This window comes from Rhipicephalus microplus, chromosome 10 (genome assembly GCF_043290135.1).
Source record: "Rhipicephalus microplus isolate Deutch F79 chromosome 10, USDA_Rmic, whole genome shotgun sequence".
NCBI lineage: Eukaryota > Metazoa > Arthropoda > Arachnida > Ixodida > Ixodidae > Rhipicephalus > Rhipicephalus microplus.
The window spans coordinates 5769239-5787867 of NC_134709.1; the positions used below are offsets into that span (position 1 = coordinate 5769239).

An 18629-nucleotide genomic window follows, 5' to 3' on the forward strand; every position below is an offset into this window, starting at 1 on the left:
TGGTGGCATTAAATAAATCGCCTTAAACCTTTTATACAGCTGAAATGTGTGCAATAACAGCAAAAAGTACGTATTTACTTTTTAACTTTGTCTTTAGGGTAGCCTTCATTTGGTGAGTGAATGTTTGCTAGGGCATTATTAACGTTGCTCATTGATATCGCCAACATATGTTTGTCTTCAAAGCGCAGAGTCATGAACAGGTGTGCTTTCAGTGGAAGTGCCAATAACTGATAACTATATATGCTGTAAAATGCAAATAAGCCCAAAAACGCGACAAATGACTGCAAAAAAAAAAGAGCCCAAGTTCGCCTATAACAAGCGAAATTGTGAACCGTAACATTGTTTAGAAGAAGGGGCATTTTTCAACTCTGTAGACATTGTGCACTTACGTAGATACTATATACCTTTTGTGCAGGTGGGCTTCATCGACTACATCGCGCACCCACTCTGGGAGACGTGGGCTGACCTGGTTCACCCGGATGCACAGGAGATCCTGGACAGGCTGGAGGAGAACCGCGACTGGTACCAGAACATGATCCCCATCAGTCCGACGTCGAGCGTGCCTGACATCGCACCTGCTGATGGTGGGGACGAAGAAGGTGACGGCGACGGCAAGTCGGCAGACAAAATCAAATTCCAAATCACCATTGAAGAGCCCGAGGACGATGACAACTGCATCCGAGAGGAGTCTCCAACGTCTTCGGACGGCTAGCAGCCGGAGAGTCCTCAATGCGCCCGCATGATGGCGTGCTCCATTTCTGGACTTGTATTGGAACATACCCCGCCGCAAGAGCCGACGTCTCCATCGCCTACGATGCCGACGAAGCCGACGGCTACGACGAATAACGCGTCGACGGCAGGGCAAGGCGCAGCGGGCTTGCTAGGCCGGTTCCGGGCCTGCTGCGTTGCCACCCTTAACTTATTCAGTCGCTGGTGCGGCGGCGCCCGAAGGCGCGGTACTTCGACCAAGGGCGTCACCCTGGACTGCGACCTCGCCACCTCATCTCTGCTGCTTAACTGCGGCCCTGACTCTTAGAAAAGGGAAACCCCCTCCATTTCTTGCCATCCCCCAACTCCTGTTCTACAGAGGAGTCGTCGTGTGTGTGCAGAGGTAACCACGTCGACTGCGACGGGTGTGTGTGTGTGTGCTGCATGACAAAATAGAGCTCTGTCAGTGCCGTCACTTCTGGGACCGTGGCGTGACGTGTGTGTGTGTCTTGCATGCACCGTTTCAGATGCTACAAGCCATCGCTCTGTTACATCAACGCTGCGGTCCCTCACCCGCTGGTATTTCACTGTTTCGTGTGCCTCTTCGCCTACAAAAGGCCAATGGGCAAGCAAGCATGAACGCTGGATCTCGGTGGACAATGTGAGCCAAATAGAATGCGGGTTGGACCTAAGGACGTGAGCTCTGTATACAAGCCAAGTGCGTTGCCGTTGCCGTCCGAACATGCTTTTATTTTTCGCTCTATCTCAGTACGGCGCCAGATCTGAAGCCCTCGTTTTGTCAAGCGTCTATATTTCTAAATTCTCCTTATGCTCACTTCTCTTTTCTCTTTTTCTCTCCTCACACACACGAATCGCTGTGCGTGTCAGTGCCCTCTCATGAGCATGTGAAAAAGCAGTGCATCTAGTCAACAAACCGCAACAACAGTGCCCTCTGGACTTTGCGTCGCACACAACTACGCCGTGCCCAATGTGAACATCACGCCTTACTTTTCGTGTGTGTGTATTAAAAAAAACACCAACAGAATAATGGAGACGCACAAAAAGGAGTTCTTATGTCTTTCGTCTAGCCAAGTTTTTATTGGCTGCACGCTATGCCCCTCTCTAGGCAGCAGATTGTACCACAGTGTCCATTTCACATGGAGCCGTGACGGCAAGCTCGGTGACACTTTCATTGCGGGACTTTGTCACACAAACGCACACGTGTGTACACACAGAAGCTTGAAAACTCGGACTCTGGACGTTGTGTCTTCACCCATAATTTTCTCGCCCAGCAACAGGGAAGGATGGTTGGGAGGCGAGGTTGCTCGTCGGGTCATTCAGCGGTTACATATACTTAATACTCGCAGTTGCTCTCAGAAAACCAGGGCAGCTTGAAAAGACATAAAACATACGCAGAATCCGCACTGTGTTGGCGGCGGGCAAGAAAGGACATGCATGTGTTTGTGCGGTTGCTATACGTCCCCGTCATTGCTGCTACTCTATTTAATCTCGACAAGTAGGAGCAATACATCGCGTGTGTGCAGAGTGGCAAGTCATAAGGGAGGTTTCTGACTTCTCATTGTTGAAAGGTATATGGACACACACACTCACTCACATTAAAAAAGGACATTGGGTTGTTGAATTGTTGTGTTTTTCAGAGATATGACATGGCAGGCATGGTGTTTGAGGGAGTAAAAGAGGACGACGGCTCGACAGAATAGAGGGGAAAAAAATGATAGCGACGTATTTTATTCTTCCCCACCAATTGAACTCACCCTAACCACACTTGTGGAACACTCGTTGTGTGAAGTTTTCACTCTATAGATTCACGCGATCTCTTCTTTGCTTGTTGTGTGCAGAGAGCGTGTGGACAAGTCTTGTGTGAGAGGCGTAGAAAAGGAAATGCCTTGCAGGCCACCTACATATATATATATATATATAAATATACGTGGGAGAACAGAAGCTGTTGTCAAGTTGAGCAGGGAAGTTTTACTCGTAACCTGGGTTGAATTCATTGTACCTGGAATGGATTCAAGGGCAGATCGAGCCACTCATTTTAGGGTGGGCGGTCACTTGAAGTAAAGCTGGAGAAATGGGGGTGCCGACTCGTTTGTTTTTTGTAATTATTATCACGAGAACCCCAACACATCATGAAAGGTACTATTAACTATTATTCACTGGGACCCCAGTTAATTGTTTATTCATTTTTCTAATATAGTAATAATTTAAAGGCATCAAAACAAATAACTGGCTGTCACACTTCAGATACAGGCACATTTTGCTGCTCTAAGCTTTTTTTTTAGGAATAGTGTTCAGTCGTCGGGTTGAACATGGGCTGGAGGCACTGAAGGGAGTGGGAGGAGCTAACATAGGTTTCAGGAGTAGGCGATTGCCCCTACCGCCCCCCCTCTGGATCCGCCACTGAATGGACTTTCGTCATTTTAGTACCATGGCCAACGCTGTCATGCAAACATCGCTTGCTGTGGGACGTAACTTAACGAATTAACTTACTACTTCAATGTTACAATGGTGTAGTTATACATATAAGTGTTCTGCACTGCGAGAACTAAACAATGCTCTTGGAAGGATGCGGGTGCAGAAAAGGGGAAAAAAGTGCGAGAATGTGTACAATGTTGATGCACCTTCCTCCCAAAGGTTGTGGTTAGACTCTTCTCTAGGAATCGCATAGAAGCTGCTTTGTTTTGTTACTTTCTTGCAGAGTGTTAAAAGCAAGGCTACGTGTCAGAGCCTCGTGAATCCATGTGCACTTGTTGTATAGGAGAGCATTGTACAATGCCTGTTAGTAAACAGAAGCCGAGAGTTGTGCTTGGCATGTTTTGTTTCACTCTATCGTGTTCGTTTGTTCTTGTTTTTTTTATTTTTTCCGATACACAACGGCAGTTTCGGGCTTCAAGTTCAATATGTCAAGGCACAGCTAGAAAGCACACATTAGTAGCTGAGGCAAGAGGCGCTCATTTCAGATCTTCTGTGTCATCCCAGCAATTTCTGCACCCAGAATGAGAGTAGAAAAGGAGAGACAAAAAATGAGCATTACGAATTTTGTTGTTGTAGGTACACAAGGTATTATCTTCAAGTGTACATCTTAATGCTTATACACGTACTGAAGGGTGTAATATCTTATGCCAGTAAATGGGGAGTTTTTCAGAGCCTGCAGTCCAACTATAATCACATGGCAATATATATCAAAGCTTGTAAAAGGAACCTATTGTTCAATATATTTAGCTATGATTTAACGCACCCGTGTAATCACCTCAAGGCCCACTGCTGTCTGCTGTACATTGAAGCACGATGTTGAATGGGTCTTACATGCCTGAAGACTAAATGTGCGTGATTACTGCACACCATGTATGCGAGCATCTCACGTTAATAAAATGCTTGCGAAGACCGACAGGTACAGCCTATGAGGATACATTTTGATTTACTTGCACTCTTTTCATAGTGTCAAAAAAAGGTGTAATAATTACTCCCTTCAGTGCTGTGTACCTTCAAGGTGTGCTCCATGTTCCCATTTTCGACAGAATAACCAACATCATGTTCAATTTTAACAAGCTCTGTAATTGGTCTTCAGTTCACAGGCCTATATTACCATCTCCTGTAGTGTGTTAGTATGTCACATGTGCTAACAGCTATGCCTCTCTCTCTCTCCTTTGTTCTTGATCGTTTACGCCTTTTTGTTGTACATGAACTAGTCTTCTTCAATTGACATAAACAAAGTGCTGAAAAGAATTTCACTAAATTAAAAACTGTTTTGCAGTGTGTACGGAATGCATGCACAGGTTGTCGGCTGAAACCGATGGGTTCTTTGTTTTTCTGCCAAGCACGCATTTCGTCCTTGCTCCCTTCCACATTACTAAACCTTCCCTGTACACCCGATGGATGTTGGCTTTCCGGGTGAGTTCCTAGAATTAGCATTATGATCACACTGTCTTAATAAAAACAAATGGAAGAAACCTATTCTGCCTTGTCATCCTTCCACCTGAGGCTCTCCCAGTGTTATCACATCCTGCATGCACAAGTGAATAAGAGTGAAGCAGGTTACCGACCATGGTCTAAGCAAGTGGCTCTCAAACAGAGGTCTGTGAAATGCCATCTATGATTAAAAAGGAAAAAAAATTGAGAGGGGAGATGCAAATAGGGAAGGGTGTTTCAACGTCATAGCTTGAAAACCAGGGGAGGATCAAAACAGTTTTGTTTTTTATTTCCTTGATGAGGCACTAGACGATGCCAAGACTGAAAACCGGCATGCAGGCAAGGGTGTTTCAGTCTGCTAACATCGTAAGCTATTTGTTTTGCTAACTGTTGCATTGAAAAAGGAACGCCTACCACAATAAAAACACATTAAAGCAAAACAAGGTGTTTTGGCTGCACTTGAAATTCATTGTGAACAAGGATCCTGTGGGGGAGCCAAAATGTTTTGTTTCGTTGAGTGTTTTTATTTTGGTGAGCCTTTATCTTTTTTTTTTTTCAATGCCTCCTCCCAACGAGATAGTATTCTGTCAAACGCTGTACTTTTTATCTGATGTCTTCATCTCTAGTGGACTGGGGGCGAGTAGTGAGATTTACCCTATTTTCGTAGCGCATGCCTGTTTTTATGGTGGACCGTGGCTACATTACCCACCGTGACGACATTACACCCTGACAAGCAGAGACCCTAAGGTGCTTCGCCACGCCGTGATTGCGTCACAAATTTCGTCGACTTTGTGTCGTCATGATGCTACGATAGTATGACAGTCATAACTTGACGGCAACTTGATGATGGACCGTGACTACATGACACACGGTGACAACAGGAGATGCTGACAAGCCTAGTTCCTAGGATACTTCTCACCTAAAACAGTACTCCTTTGAATTACAGTCAAACCCCGCTACAACGAAACTGATGGAACGCGAAAAACTTTTGTTTAATGAAAAATTTCGTTGTAGTTAAATCGAAGAAATGTAGCTTATCTGAGCTAGTAAAACAAAGGAACGTTTATTCTCGAAATTCAAAAAGTGTCCGCTGATTCATATTTTTTTCCAGCAGCGTCACGACGCGATTCTCACCAATGCATAGCGAGGCCATGGTGAAAAGCACGCTGAAGCAACGTCTACAACCACTTACATGAACGAACCGAACAGTTGCATTAACGCCAGCAGCTGTCCGGCATCAGTGTATACGACAACGCGCGACACGGAGGCAAGGTATTGTGGTGCGTTGACTTTTGCCTTATTCTATACCATTGTTATCATACACCTCTTGCGGATAGCTGATTTTGTTGATAATGCAAACGAACAGCCGCTCTGATTAGTTACCACATTGGCCAGGCGCGAACAAAATGATAAGCATTGGCGTCGGAAAAGGCAGCGTTCCGCGGTTGCACCCACCAGCTGCGTGAAGGAAACCATGAACTATGGCGTACTAGAATTCTAGTACACTATACATAAACTAGAGTATATTCTAGTACACTGTACGTTGACTGTACATAAACTGAGCGACTGAGCTTCAGCTTCGGATTGTCTGCGGCTCAAAAGCAGTGGCAAAAGCAGGACAGTCTCGTTGCCATCGCTATAAAGCGATGGCGGCGCCCATGTTTGTTGAACAGCGGTGGTTTTTTGGTTGTGCCAACGTGTGTTTTAGAATTTGTCGACGTATTTTCAGGTTTTTAAAATGTATCAAAATGTCAAAGATTGTTTTTACTGTACAGCAATAAATATCTGAGCCTGGAATTGCATCGTGAAATTTTGTAAAAGCGGGACGGCCGAAGAAAAAGTGTTCGATGTGGCGACAATATTCATGCATTGACTCCTATGGTCTGCTGGCGGAAAACCGTGCATTTTTTTGTTGTTGCGAAAATTTCGCTTAAGAGGCGTTTTTCGTAGCGGGGTTTGACTGTACATTGTCTCTTCGTTGTAGCAGCAAAGCATATACAGAAACCACAAGCTTAAGTAAAACAATCGGGTGAAACATCGGGTGTTCAACAGAGGTGAGTAACGCTCAAAGCAAAGCTATCTCCCTGATGCATTCACCTAAGACGACTTTAAAGTGAAAGCCATCTTCGTTTTCTTCTCATTCTATGTATTGGTCCTGCACGCCACCCACAAAAGCTTTTTGCTCCTATACGTGGGTTCGCGCTACGTCCAGAATGTGAGGCATCTCGCCTGCTTTTGCACTGCCTGCGTGGTAGGTCCACTTTCGACCAAACGATGTTGTCATGTGATGACGGCACAAATTTTGGCTATCTGTGACGCCGCATGGTGGCGACATCATCGAGATATGATGGTTGTTAACAGCGAAGCTGTTTATCAAAGCATACTTTGTTCACCCTGTACCAAATAAACTATCATCTTGAAAGGATATGTGCCACAGAAACCGGGTAAATTCAACTATTCACCACTGGTCTAATAAAATTGAAGAAGGCAACAGTTAACCCAATAAACGAATATGTGCCACAGAACTTTTGGTGGCTTGTTAGAAGATTATCATCATCATAAATGAGTATCTGCCATAAATTTTGGGTAAATCCCACAAGTACAACTTTCACTAGAAGAAAGTAGGCAACGGTTAACCCAACAAATGACTGCAAAGTGATGGCGGCGAGCCAAAACCTCGTGTACATGCGAGATAATTCAAGGAATATAAAAAGGCAACAGTGGCTGCGAGACGTGCCAATGACAATAAACGTGACTGTGTCCTGTCTTGGACTGTCTGTGGTTTAACTCCAACCAGTTTGCACTGAGAATAGATGCAGAAGCAACCTAGCATCACCTCTAGCTAAAGCCTAGCAACAACCTAGAAGCAGACAACCAGTGTTACCAAGCTGAGGCCTAGAAATAATAACTCACAAGCAACCAGATCAGTCTGCAGAATCGTCCAGTCTCACTGTTAGAAGGCTTGCACAGCCTAGTGCAAGCTTTGCCTTTTTTTTTTTTTTGCATCACATGTGTTGACACCGCTGCTGCGGGACGGCAATCAGTTTTTGTGTTTGATGAGGCACCAGTCTCACTGTTAGAAGGCTTGCACAGCCTAGTGCAAGCTTTGCCTTTTTTTTTTTTTTTTTGCATCACATGTGTTGACACCGCTGCTGCGGGACGGCAATCAGTTTTTGTGTTTGATGAGGCATTAAAGGCTTTCATCTAATAAAAAAAAAACACTGACTGTCCAACAAATGTAAGTAACACTCAAAGCACATATTCAGCAATAGAGGCGAGCACAGTGGCCTCTACATATCTTGCACACAATCTTTTCGAAACAATTCACTGAGAACACCAAGAAGATCCCAACACATCAGAACACAGGTGTAGGACGGTGGTTTCTCACCCCGTCCTGCAGGGCTGGACAGAGATACTCAGAAAAGAACATTCCGGAATACATGCAGATATATAAATATGAGTGCTATATGTCTAAAATACATGCAGTAAGATACAAATATATCTAGGCAACTGGCTATTTTGGAGAAAGTTTTTGTGGTAGTTCTTTTAAATACAGTGAGAACCCGATTATACGACTTTCAGGGGACCACACAGAACCGTCGTATAATCTAAAAGCTAAGGATACAAACAGTGACACTCGGCCTTGCAAGAAAAACAAAACAAAACAAAACAGGCGCACATAGCCTGACTAAGCCCATGTTACGGCCTTGTGCTTCTCCAAGGAAGGTAGATTAAATAATTGTTGCCAATGGCAGCATTACTTAGTTGATGCAAGTGCGAGTGAATCTTTATTCTCAACTTTAAAAAACCGAACCCAACGCGCATCTTGCCCTTGATAAATTGAGTCCGAAAATTACCTGCAAGTTTACACAAGGTTGAGTGGAATGCCTTCGTGCTCGACTAAGCTATTGTAATTTGTATCCTTATGAAAAGCGCAACTAGTAATGTCCATCTGTTATAATAAATGCTGACGACAAGCAAAAGTTATTTTGCACGGTTGAAATAGCTGTATCGAATCCTTTCGTGCGCTCAAGCTTGTGAGTGCGAGTGCCACAAACCAACACAGGAGATCAGTTGCACGTCGACCAGGAAAAGTTTACACAGGCCAAAAACATGAAAATATCATCTCAGAAAACTTCGGCCAGCTGAAGCTTCGGTACCGACCCTGCGTACCGCTTGCAGAAGTGCGCGCAGAAGTTTGTGGACTGCCAGGTGAATAAATTTTTCATTTTATGTCTAAGAAAACATCTTGTCTCAATCTTCACTTTTCTAATCATCAACCGAGGGGAATGCAAGTTCATATTTTGCACTCTTGATTATTTTGTCGACGTACAATGCGCGTAATTTTTTTTTTTTAAGCCAATGGAATTGGAAAGCCATCGTGTGATGCGGGGTCGGGGTAAAACTGTGTCGTATAACTAACGTTTTTAATACATTATCTCTATGGGGATTGTGCCGGGACCAAACCGCTCCGTCGTAAAAAGCACTAGTCGCCCGCATGCGCATGGCGGGACTCCTGTTGCCCGCATGCGCATGCGGGCGGCTAGTGCGCATGCGGGCGGCTAGTGCGGGCAGCATGCGCATGCGGGCGGCTAGGTGGCGTTAGCCGCCGCCTAATTTGCACTGCAACACGCTCGTGATGCGATGTGCTGTCAAGGCGTATATCACCCAACCATATCACCTAACCAGGCTGGGAGGTGTCTCACCGAGTGCCAGGAACCATCGGGACAGCATATATGTGCGGTGACAGCGTAATTTGGCGCTGTAAAAGCCCATGTGAGGAGGAGGCCTAACAGGCCTGTCTCGTTCTAATGGCCTCGCGACAGCACCCATGCCGGCAGGTAGGGATACCGACTGTGCACGAGAGGTGGCGCCCGTTTTCTCCCGCATTCACGTGTGAGGGGCTTTGCGACGGTGGTGCTGTGGTGCGCGCGTGCTGTAATGTGGTGCGTGCTGTAATGTGGTGCGTGCTGTAATGAGCCGTTAAGGCGTATGTCAGCAATCTTGCGCATCGGCGGGAGACCATCGAGACATCTCTGTGTGGTGACAGTTTAACGACGCGCTACACAAGCCTATATGGGGGACGAGGCCTAACAGGCCGGTCTCGCTTTAGTGGCCAGCGCCAAAGCCGACACGTAATGGTACCGACTGCGGTCGAGAGGTGGTGGCAGTTTGACCATAGTGCGGTGTTGTGTGGACTCAACCGAAATAAAGCACACCAAGAGGGCGAAGGCGTCAAACGGAAAGGCGTTAGATGGAGAAGAGCTGGTCGATTGGGTGCAGTGTCCGAGCTGCGAGCGATGGCTCGAGCGATCCGACACACCATTTGAGACAACGCAAGAGGCGGAGGCTGATTCGTCCTTTCTTTGTCGCATATGCGAGAGAATGAGGGTCATGAGAGAACAGTCTCAGTTACAATACAAACAGGAGTCGAAGAGGTGGCAGTTGGCCTTAGATAGCCTGGCGGCGCAGTTGGAAGCACATATTGTGAACAGCAAAAACGAGCTAGAGGTGCTGCTGGACAAACTTGCAGAGGAGAGAAGGCTGAGAGGAGCATTACTTGAACAAGTTGGAGCACTACAGAGAGCTTTGGACATAATAGACGCAGACAAAACCAGCAGCCACGAGAACACCAGTGCGACGAGGAGGGTAGAAGTGACCAAGTCTGCAGAGGATGTAAGCGATGTGAGGAATGGGGTCAAAGCCGTGGCCGTCGATGCTGGCAGAGAGATAGACCAATCCCAGAACAAGCCCAACAGCGATCAAGAGCTAGTGGGTGGCTCTCCCGCGGAGGCCGTAGGATGGCAGGTCAAACGCAGCAAGCGGGCTCAGAAGCGACTGCGCAAGGAGAGGGCAAAGGAGAGCCAGGCCTCCATACCATCTTCGCGCAAGAAAGCAGTCAACGGCCCCCCAGAACGGCCAGCAGGACTTCCGGGCGCATTCGTCTACGGGGATGGCAATGCACGTAGACTCAAACGGGCAGTCCTCCAAGCCAGTGCATGGCACAGAGGTGTACACTGCCGTACGAAAAAAGATGCCATGCTTGTGGAAACAATGGAAGCCATCGGGACTGCGACGGACGTCTGGGATTCAACAGAGGCCATCGTGGTTCTGCACGCCGGTCTCAGCGACATCCAAGACGACACATCTCCACATGATTCAGCTGAGAAGATCAAGTCCCAAATAACTTCCTGGAAGGCAAGAGCCAAAGGCCACTTTTTCGTGGTGTACGGCGTCTTAGAAGTAGGACTCAAAGACGATACCATACGGATAAAGTGCGAGTTATGGAATCAAAACCTACGTCAAATTTGCTCAGACATTGGAACGCGCGTGGAGTTCGTCGGCGTCACAAAGGCTCTCCAGGATAAGATGAATGGAACTTCCTACAGTGAATACGTCGCCGAGCAACTAGGGCAACGATTGGGACGCAGACTATGTGCTTCTTTAGGGCTTCGCCCGTCGGGCAACTACAAGCACAGGGCATGGAGGATGAAACCAACAACCTCCATGATGACTGCCCTGGGACAGGCAATCCTACAAATGGCCAATCCACAGAGGAGGCAGAAGCGCTCCTGGCACAGGACGTAAAGAAAAAGACGGCCCGCCGTCGCCGCAGCCGCAAGAAGAACGAGGACATACATGTAACCTACATGGTGCTCGAACGGTGAGCAAATGGGAAGAACTATATCAGATGATGGGTGACGAAGACATAGAGATATATGCCGTGGCTGAAACACACCTTCGAGTCATGGAAGAGCCACCAGTACATAAAAGTTGGCAGTGGGCTGGCTTGAACCGTTCAGGTGAATCGAGGAAAGGGGGAGGAATAGGTTTCCTGTGGAAAACTAGGTCAGCTTGGAAGAAACTGGACAGCCCGTGTGTTGAGCATATGTGGGTCGAGGGCTACCTGCAAGGGCTGGCAGTCCTGGTAGGGGTGGCCTACTTTGCCGTATCTGCTGGAGCCGATGCTGGAAACTCAAGAATGGCACAGTGCATCAGGGAAGAAGTGGCAAGATGGGCAAACCAGCGAGAGGTTCTCATTATGGGCGATTTCAATGGGCACCTCCAAGCTCTGGATGGCTTCCAAGATACCAATGGGAAACTACTACTGGCACTGGCACGTACACTCGCCTTAGATGTGCTAAATCTTCGTCCAGAATGTGAAGGACAGTACACCTGGAGCGCCAGGAACAGTCGCAGCTGTATTGATTACGTGCTTGCGACACCTGCTTTAGCACGAAGTCTCACCCACATGAACATCGATGAAAAGGGTGAATTCAGCATACAAAGTGACCACAACCGAATCAAGTTGAGCTTTTCTTGATCCTCCTGGGGAACCATTGCGAAGGAACATCGCAACCCAGCTGAGAGGCACCTCCCGCAGTCGGAGTATGCGGCAGTCGCGGAAGCATTCGAGCAGAACTTTCAACCGACGGAACCGCCAACATATGATCAATTTGTGCTTGAACTGAGACGCATCATGAAGAAGCACGAAATTCGCGTAAATTCTTGCGGCGGCCTAAGGCCCAAAGGCTGGTGGGACGAAGAGGTACAAGGGGCCCTTATTGCAAGACGAACAGCGAATCGCCTACACAGAGCAGCTGTTAGGACATCACCCGGAGAGGAGTGCATGAGTACCTGGGAGGAATACCTCCGCCTCAAAAGAGAGATGCGGATCCTCGTACAAAGCAAAATAGCTCAGTACAATAGCAAACAATTGCGAGCTATCACAGAGGCACGGCGTAACGGTTCAAACAAATTTTGTAAATATGTGTCTTCGTTAGATCGCCAAACTCCGGCACCTGAAATTCGACACCACTCTAGCAACCTACCGGTCACCGACGTCGCAGCGCTCCTCACGACCCACATGCAAGAGCTCTTCAATCCCACACATGGCGAATCGACCTCAGCAGTAAACGGTGACCCGGATGAGCCTCACCAACCAAGTGAAGAGGACCATTGGCAGAGACCATTGGCAGCGTGCACTCCCGCGTATCAGTGCAAGCACTGCTACCGGACTGGACGGCATACCGGCGGGCCTTGTGAAATGCTTGGGAAAGTCTGCTCGAGAACACCTCGCGGGAATTTTCAATACCATCCTCAAGAACGGCCCAATCCCACCCGACTGGCAATGCGGCAGAGTAAGCCTCGTGTGCAAGAGAGGAGGCGACGCTGGACTGCTGGGCGACTATAGACCAATCACGGTAACGAGCGTCCTATATAGACTCTTCGCTCAAGTCTTGAAGGTATGGATGAGCGGCTGGGCGGAGAAGAGGGGCATACTGTCGGAACTCCAGAATGGCTTCCGACAGAACCGACGCTTGGAAGACAATCTTTTCCTGCTCACCCAGACAATCGAGGTGGCACAGAGAGAAACCAGAGGTCTGCTTGGATGCTTTTTGGATGTCGCCAAGGCTTATGATAGTGTGCCACACGAGGAGTTTTTCCACCAGTTAGACCAACGACAAATGTCGAGCGTGTGGACAGACTTTCTCCGGCGGCTCTATGCAGATAGCTCGGTGGTAGCATGCTTCAGAGGCACCAGAACACAGCCTGTGAGAGTGACAAGAGGACTCGGGCAGGGCTGCCCTTTGTCTCCGCTGCTATACATGCTATATGTGGCGGGACTCGAGCAGGCACTCGTGGAATCAAGAGTTGGATTCGCGTTCCGCCTCATGATTGGTGGGGCGGCGCAGACATGGACGCTGCCCGGCTTGGTGTTTGCCGATGATCTAGTATTACTGGCTGAGCGCAGCAGTGACCTTCAGAGGTTGGTAACACTGGCGGCCGACCACCTGAAGAATCTGGGCCTTCACTTCAATGCCAAAAAATCGGCCATACTGCAGTTTTCAGGCGGGGAGACCAGTGATGTGCAGCTTCCCGACGAAGGAAGCATTCCGGTATCAGACCAGTACCGGTATCTCGGTGTCAACCTTTGCACCTTCGCAAATATCTATGACAAACAAGAAGAGCACGTTCGACAGGCTTCTGTGAGGGCCGCCAACGTGCTGCGACGGCGGAGTCTGTGGGGGTGCAACCGGTTTGTACTGGTGCGCGAACTGTGGAAGGCAGTACATGTGCCAGTGCTGACATTCGCCAACGCCGTCATCTGCCTGTCTGCAGCAACACGCCAGTAATTGGAAAGAGGTCAGCGTGAGGTCGGGCAACTGGCGCTGGCGTGTCATGGACGTGTAGCTGTCGAAGCTGTACAAGGCGACCTCGGATGGTCAAGTTACGAGGCACGCGAGGCAAGGAGCAAGGCGGCCTACGAGGGACGTCTTCGCCTCATGAACGACCAGCGGTGGGCCCGTCGTGTATTTAGATACACAGCTATCAAGGGCATGAACACACCATGGCGCAGGCGTCTCCACAATCTGTGCCGCAAGTACTCCCTTTTTACTGACCCTGTCCAGGAGGACAGTGAGAGAAAATGGGCAGTAGGAGTACGGAATAGAGTGCAGGAACCTGAGACGTCGATGTGGCAGGCGGCTATGGAGAAGAAACCCAGCCTGGCCCTACACAGAGCTCACAAGACCACCATCTCCGTCGAACGATTATACGACAATAATGTCGGCAGTGCGCTTCTGTTTGAGGCCCGTGCTGAAGCGCTCCGTACTCAGGTGTATCGCCGTCACTTCGACCCGTCGTTGACCGACGGCACTGTGCAGTGCAGGACATGCGGGAAAGACGAGGAGAACATTGAACACCTGGTGCTTCACTGCGAACGCCTGTGTCCCCGTCAGACAGATGGCGCCACACTACCGGAGGCACTCAGCTTTGTGAAAGACTGCGGCGCACCGGGAGGCGACAACCGCGATACCAACGTGCACCCCCTGGCAGCGACAGCAATAACCAAAGCAAGGCTTCTACAGTGGTGGTCAAGGAGACAGTGAACAATTGTGATGTTCATGGACCTGGTGTGATTTTTCTTTCTTTCTTTTTTTTTCCGTTCCGGTTAGGACACTAAAAGGTGCCCCCCAGGTATAAAGGGGATGAACACAGAGATCATCATCATCATCATTATCAAACGAGGTATGCGTTTCCTATAGGGACCAGTGAACGAAACAAACAGCGTTCTCGGCGTTGGCGTTTGACAGTGGCGTCTCCAGCACACATTTCCAAATGTTCTTGAAAGGCGCCAGCGAATGGTCGAGGCACGAGCGGACGAGAAAGGGGCACAGGGAGGAGAGAGAGCGAACTGCAAAAGAAGGAGCAGCGAAGATGACGATAGTTATAGCGCGAGAAGAAAACGGTGACACAGAGACAAGAAGGACACGAAAGAAAGGGCGTCTGAGAAATTCTTGCAGGTGCAGGTCGCGGAGGTTGGCCGGCTCGAACGACGAAGCTTGCTCTCGGGGTGTGGCCAAGAATTAAGTAGCTGTTGTTGGTTAATTGACCTATCATCATTTCTTATACTGCAATAGTTGTTTGATCGGTGTTTTTTGTGCAGTTCAGACAAGACAAGATGCCCTTATCTTCGCCAGGGCCAGAAACTTTTCTTTGGTCTGCTTCTACGGATCCAAAGGAGGTGACAGTGGATCTTTTCTTGCGCAATGGAATATCATCAGTTCCAGTGGCTCTAGTCCCGAACAATGACAGCATCATTCGGTTGAAAAACCCGAAAATCATTCAGGCGAAATTACGGTCAGTGACGGCCCAATACCAGTCCATAACGGAGGTCCGCCAGTTCGGCAGAGGAGGCATACTGTGCTTTTCGCCAGACCAGTCCTGTGTCCTAGATCTACTAAAGTGCTCAACGTTTGCATCCCGCCGGTGAGCGCGTTCATACCTTCTCATTTAGCATGTACCCGAGGTCTAGTGCGTGGCGTCGATGCCAACATGCCACCCTCCGAAGTACTAGAGCTGTTTTCGCCAGCAGGTGCTATTTCAGTCTATCGGTGTGGACGGGTGGTCGATAAGAACAAAATACCAACTGAGTCTGTAATTGTGACCTTTGCGGGATCAGTCCGACCATCAGAAATTAAGGCTTGGCCTTTAATTTACAGAGTAGAGCCGCTCTCTCCTCGTCCGCTCCAATGCATAAAGTGCTGGCGTTATGGTCACACAATGAAAGTTTGTAGGTCAGCGGTCAGGTGTAAGGTATGCGGGGAAGGTCACAATTCTAGCGACTATCAGAATGATAAAGAAAAGTGTTGCCTATGTAGCGAAGATCATGCGGCCGATAGCTCTAGTTGTTCGGCAAAGGTACGTGAACTGCAAATTCTAGAGATAGCAGAGCGAAGACGGTGTTCACGGAAGGAAGCAGCACTTGAAATACAAGCACGATCATAAGGCTGCGCCGGTGTTACAGCTCGTAATATGCCAACAATGGAAGCTCTCTCTGTCCCTATTGCGGAAGCGATTGAGAAGGCAGTGGAGAAGGCAATGGAGCGCATCGCTGGGAATCTTTGTGAGTCCTAGGCCCAGATTCTATCGAACCAGATGGCTCAAATGTTGGGTACAGCGGAAAACAACCTAAGTGCACCACGTAACATTAGTGACTCCTCGGAGTTTACAAAGGAGTGTGACTCTGCTACGCCACAGCAGGCTACGGAAGCCCTTCACATTCGTGACTCCCCTGAAATTTCAAAGAAATATGGCTCCGATACACCACAGCAACCTACGGTAGCTGCAGATTCAGTAGAGGAAGGTAGCGTATCTCAATGCGAGCTTACCAGAAAAGTGGAGGACTCAGACGAAATGGAGATGGATCCCCGATCGCTAAAGCGCTCGAGATCCCCTTTATACAAAAAAAAGGCATCGCACCTGTCAATTCAAAAACCAAAAAGTACCAGAAGAACACCCTGTCTAAAGCTGATTTTCTTAAAGAAAATATTCTAAACAAGGCCATCACTGAGGCTATTTTAGAGCAACAATAGGGTCACTTAAAATCCTTCATTGGAATTGCCGATCGATTCGCTCTGCAGCAACTGATCTAATATATTTGGCATCGAAATTTTCTCCAGATATTATTGCACTACAAGAAACTTGGCTTTCAATGCATCAGTCTTTTCAATTAAATAGATTCAGATCTTTCCGTCTAGACCGTCCATCGAAAGGTGGAGATTTGGCATTTTTTATTAATTAATATAATAAGTCTCAAAGCAAAAATTGCGTATAAGCTCATGTCACCTGACAGTGAAATTCTCGCCTTAGAAATAACCTTACCAGGCTGCATGCCTTTTTTGGTGGTGAATGCATACTTTCCTAAAGGTGTAACAGATACTCGATGTTTAGACGCTGCAGTGACTTCTAGTTATCAAAATAAAATTCTAATCGGCGATTTCAATTCTCACCATACGTGCTGGGGTTTCCGAACTGATCAATGCGGTAAGAGATTGTGGGAGTGGACAGCGGATAATAACTTGTGTTGCCTGAATTCAAGAACACCCACTTACATTAGTGATAGGTCTCGTTCAGCCATAGATTTAAGCTTTGTGAGTTCATCACTCACTAGTTTGTCGTGGAGTGCGTGTGATTGTGCCACTAACAGTGATCATTTGCCTATATTATTCGAGATTGCTTGCCAAGTTATAATGTCAGGCTCTCAGACTCGAGTATTTATTAATTACACCAAATTTAGGAAAGATTTAGAATCTGCTTTGGCAACTCATTCTGAAGAGCAAGAAGATACAAAAGCCATGAGACTAAGTGCACTGATCAAAAGAACATATAAAAATGCAGAATTCGTTGTGGAATCCGCAAAGAGCACAACCCACAGTCCGTGGTGGAACTCGGACTGTGCCCGGGATTTCCGACGAAGGCAGCTTGGAAAAAACTTATGTATAACCAGTGCCCTCAAAATTGGTCTGATTACAAGTATCACGCTGCAAGTTTTAAACGCACAGTCTCTTTAGCTAAGGAACAATATGATAGAAAACAATATGATCACCTTTCAAAAGCTTGTAACAAAAAGGCGCTGTTCAGGTTCATGAGATCACGTAAAATGATGCCATCTCCAAATAGTATAGGGTTTGAGATTATGTCCTTGGAAGAAACAAAGAGGTCCTTAGAAATCATTGCTAAAGGCCTGGAGTGTAGATTTACATCAACTAAGCCTTACGATCCACAAAAACCAGCGTTAATGATTGAAGTTACTGAAGTTACAGATGAAGAGTTAGCACAAGTGATACAAGGTTTGCCCTCATCAGCTCCTGGTCCAGATGGAATCACAGCTGCTATGATAAAAATATTATTCAAATTATCACCATGTGACCTACTAAACACGGTAAATTATTCGTTAAAGTATGCCTGGATTCCGTATGAGTGGAAATTAGCTAAAATAGTGCCGATACAAAGAAGACAAGGATTCGGATATGTCATAGAAAACATTCGACCCATTTCTCTTACATCTAATATGATGAAGCTCATCGAAAGAGTGCTCCATAAAAGAATTCTAATATGGATGGAGGAAAATTCGATATTAAATACAAATCAAATTGGCTTCAGAACAGATTGTTCAATCTGGTGTGCACACGCAGATTTAGAAAGCTGCATTCAGCTTGCTCGCAAAAAAAGACAACATGCGGCACTAGTAACATTGGATATAGCTAAGGCACACGATAGTGTAGAACATTCAATTTTATTAGACATATTAGAGAGCCACAGTCTCCCAAAATATATATTGGCGTGGGTGAAGGAATTTTTGAGAGGAAGAGAGTTCTATTGTTTTAAGGATGGATGCGCATCGTCAAAGTGCAAACAAACACGCGCTGTCCCCCAAGGCGCTGTATTATCGCCAGTTCTATTTAACATCTTAATGAGCACTATACCGCATTGCCAGGACGTGATGATGTTCGTATATGCTGACGATATTGCATTTTTCACGGCACATAGTGACATATATTCTTTATATCAAAATCTACAGAGATATGTCAATATGCTGGAGAGATGGCTAGATGCAGTCTGCATGACCTTAAATGTAAATAAGAGGGCAGTATTAATATTCCCGTTATCCGACCCATCTCGATTTCAATACGTTATAAACAAGA

At 47.2% G+C, this 18629-nt stretch overlaps 1 protein-coding gene and 1 long non-coding RNA gene across 9 annotated transcripts in view; one reads left to right on the forward strand and one right to left on the reverse strand.

Annotated features, from left to right (window-relative positions):
• Positions 1-4683, forward strand: part of dnc (phosphodiesterase dunce) — a 626001-nt gene extending 621318 nt beyond the window's left edge. For all 8 annotated transcript variants that reach the window (XM_075874918.1, XM_075874916.1, XM_075874917.1 and 5 more), the window contains one exon: positions 416-4683. In XM_075874918.1, the coding sequence (XP_075731033.1) occupies positions 416-712 (297 nt within the window). In that variant the 3' untranslated portion in view covers positions 713-4683. The remainder of the gene's footprint in view (positions 1-415) is intronic.
• The window catches only part of LOC142774539 (uncharacterized), a 39548-nt gene that overhangs the window by 12846 nt on the left and 8073 nt on the right, over positions 1-18629 (reverse strand). The window lies entirely within an intron of this gene.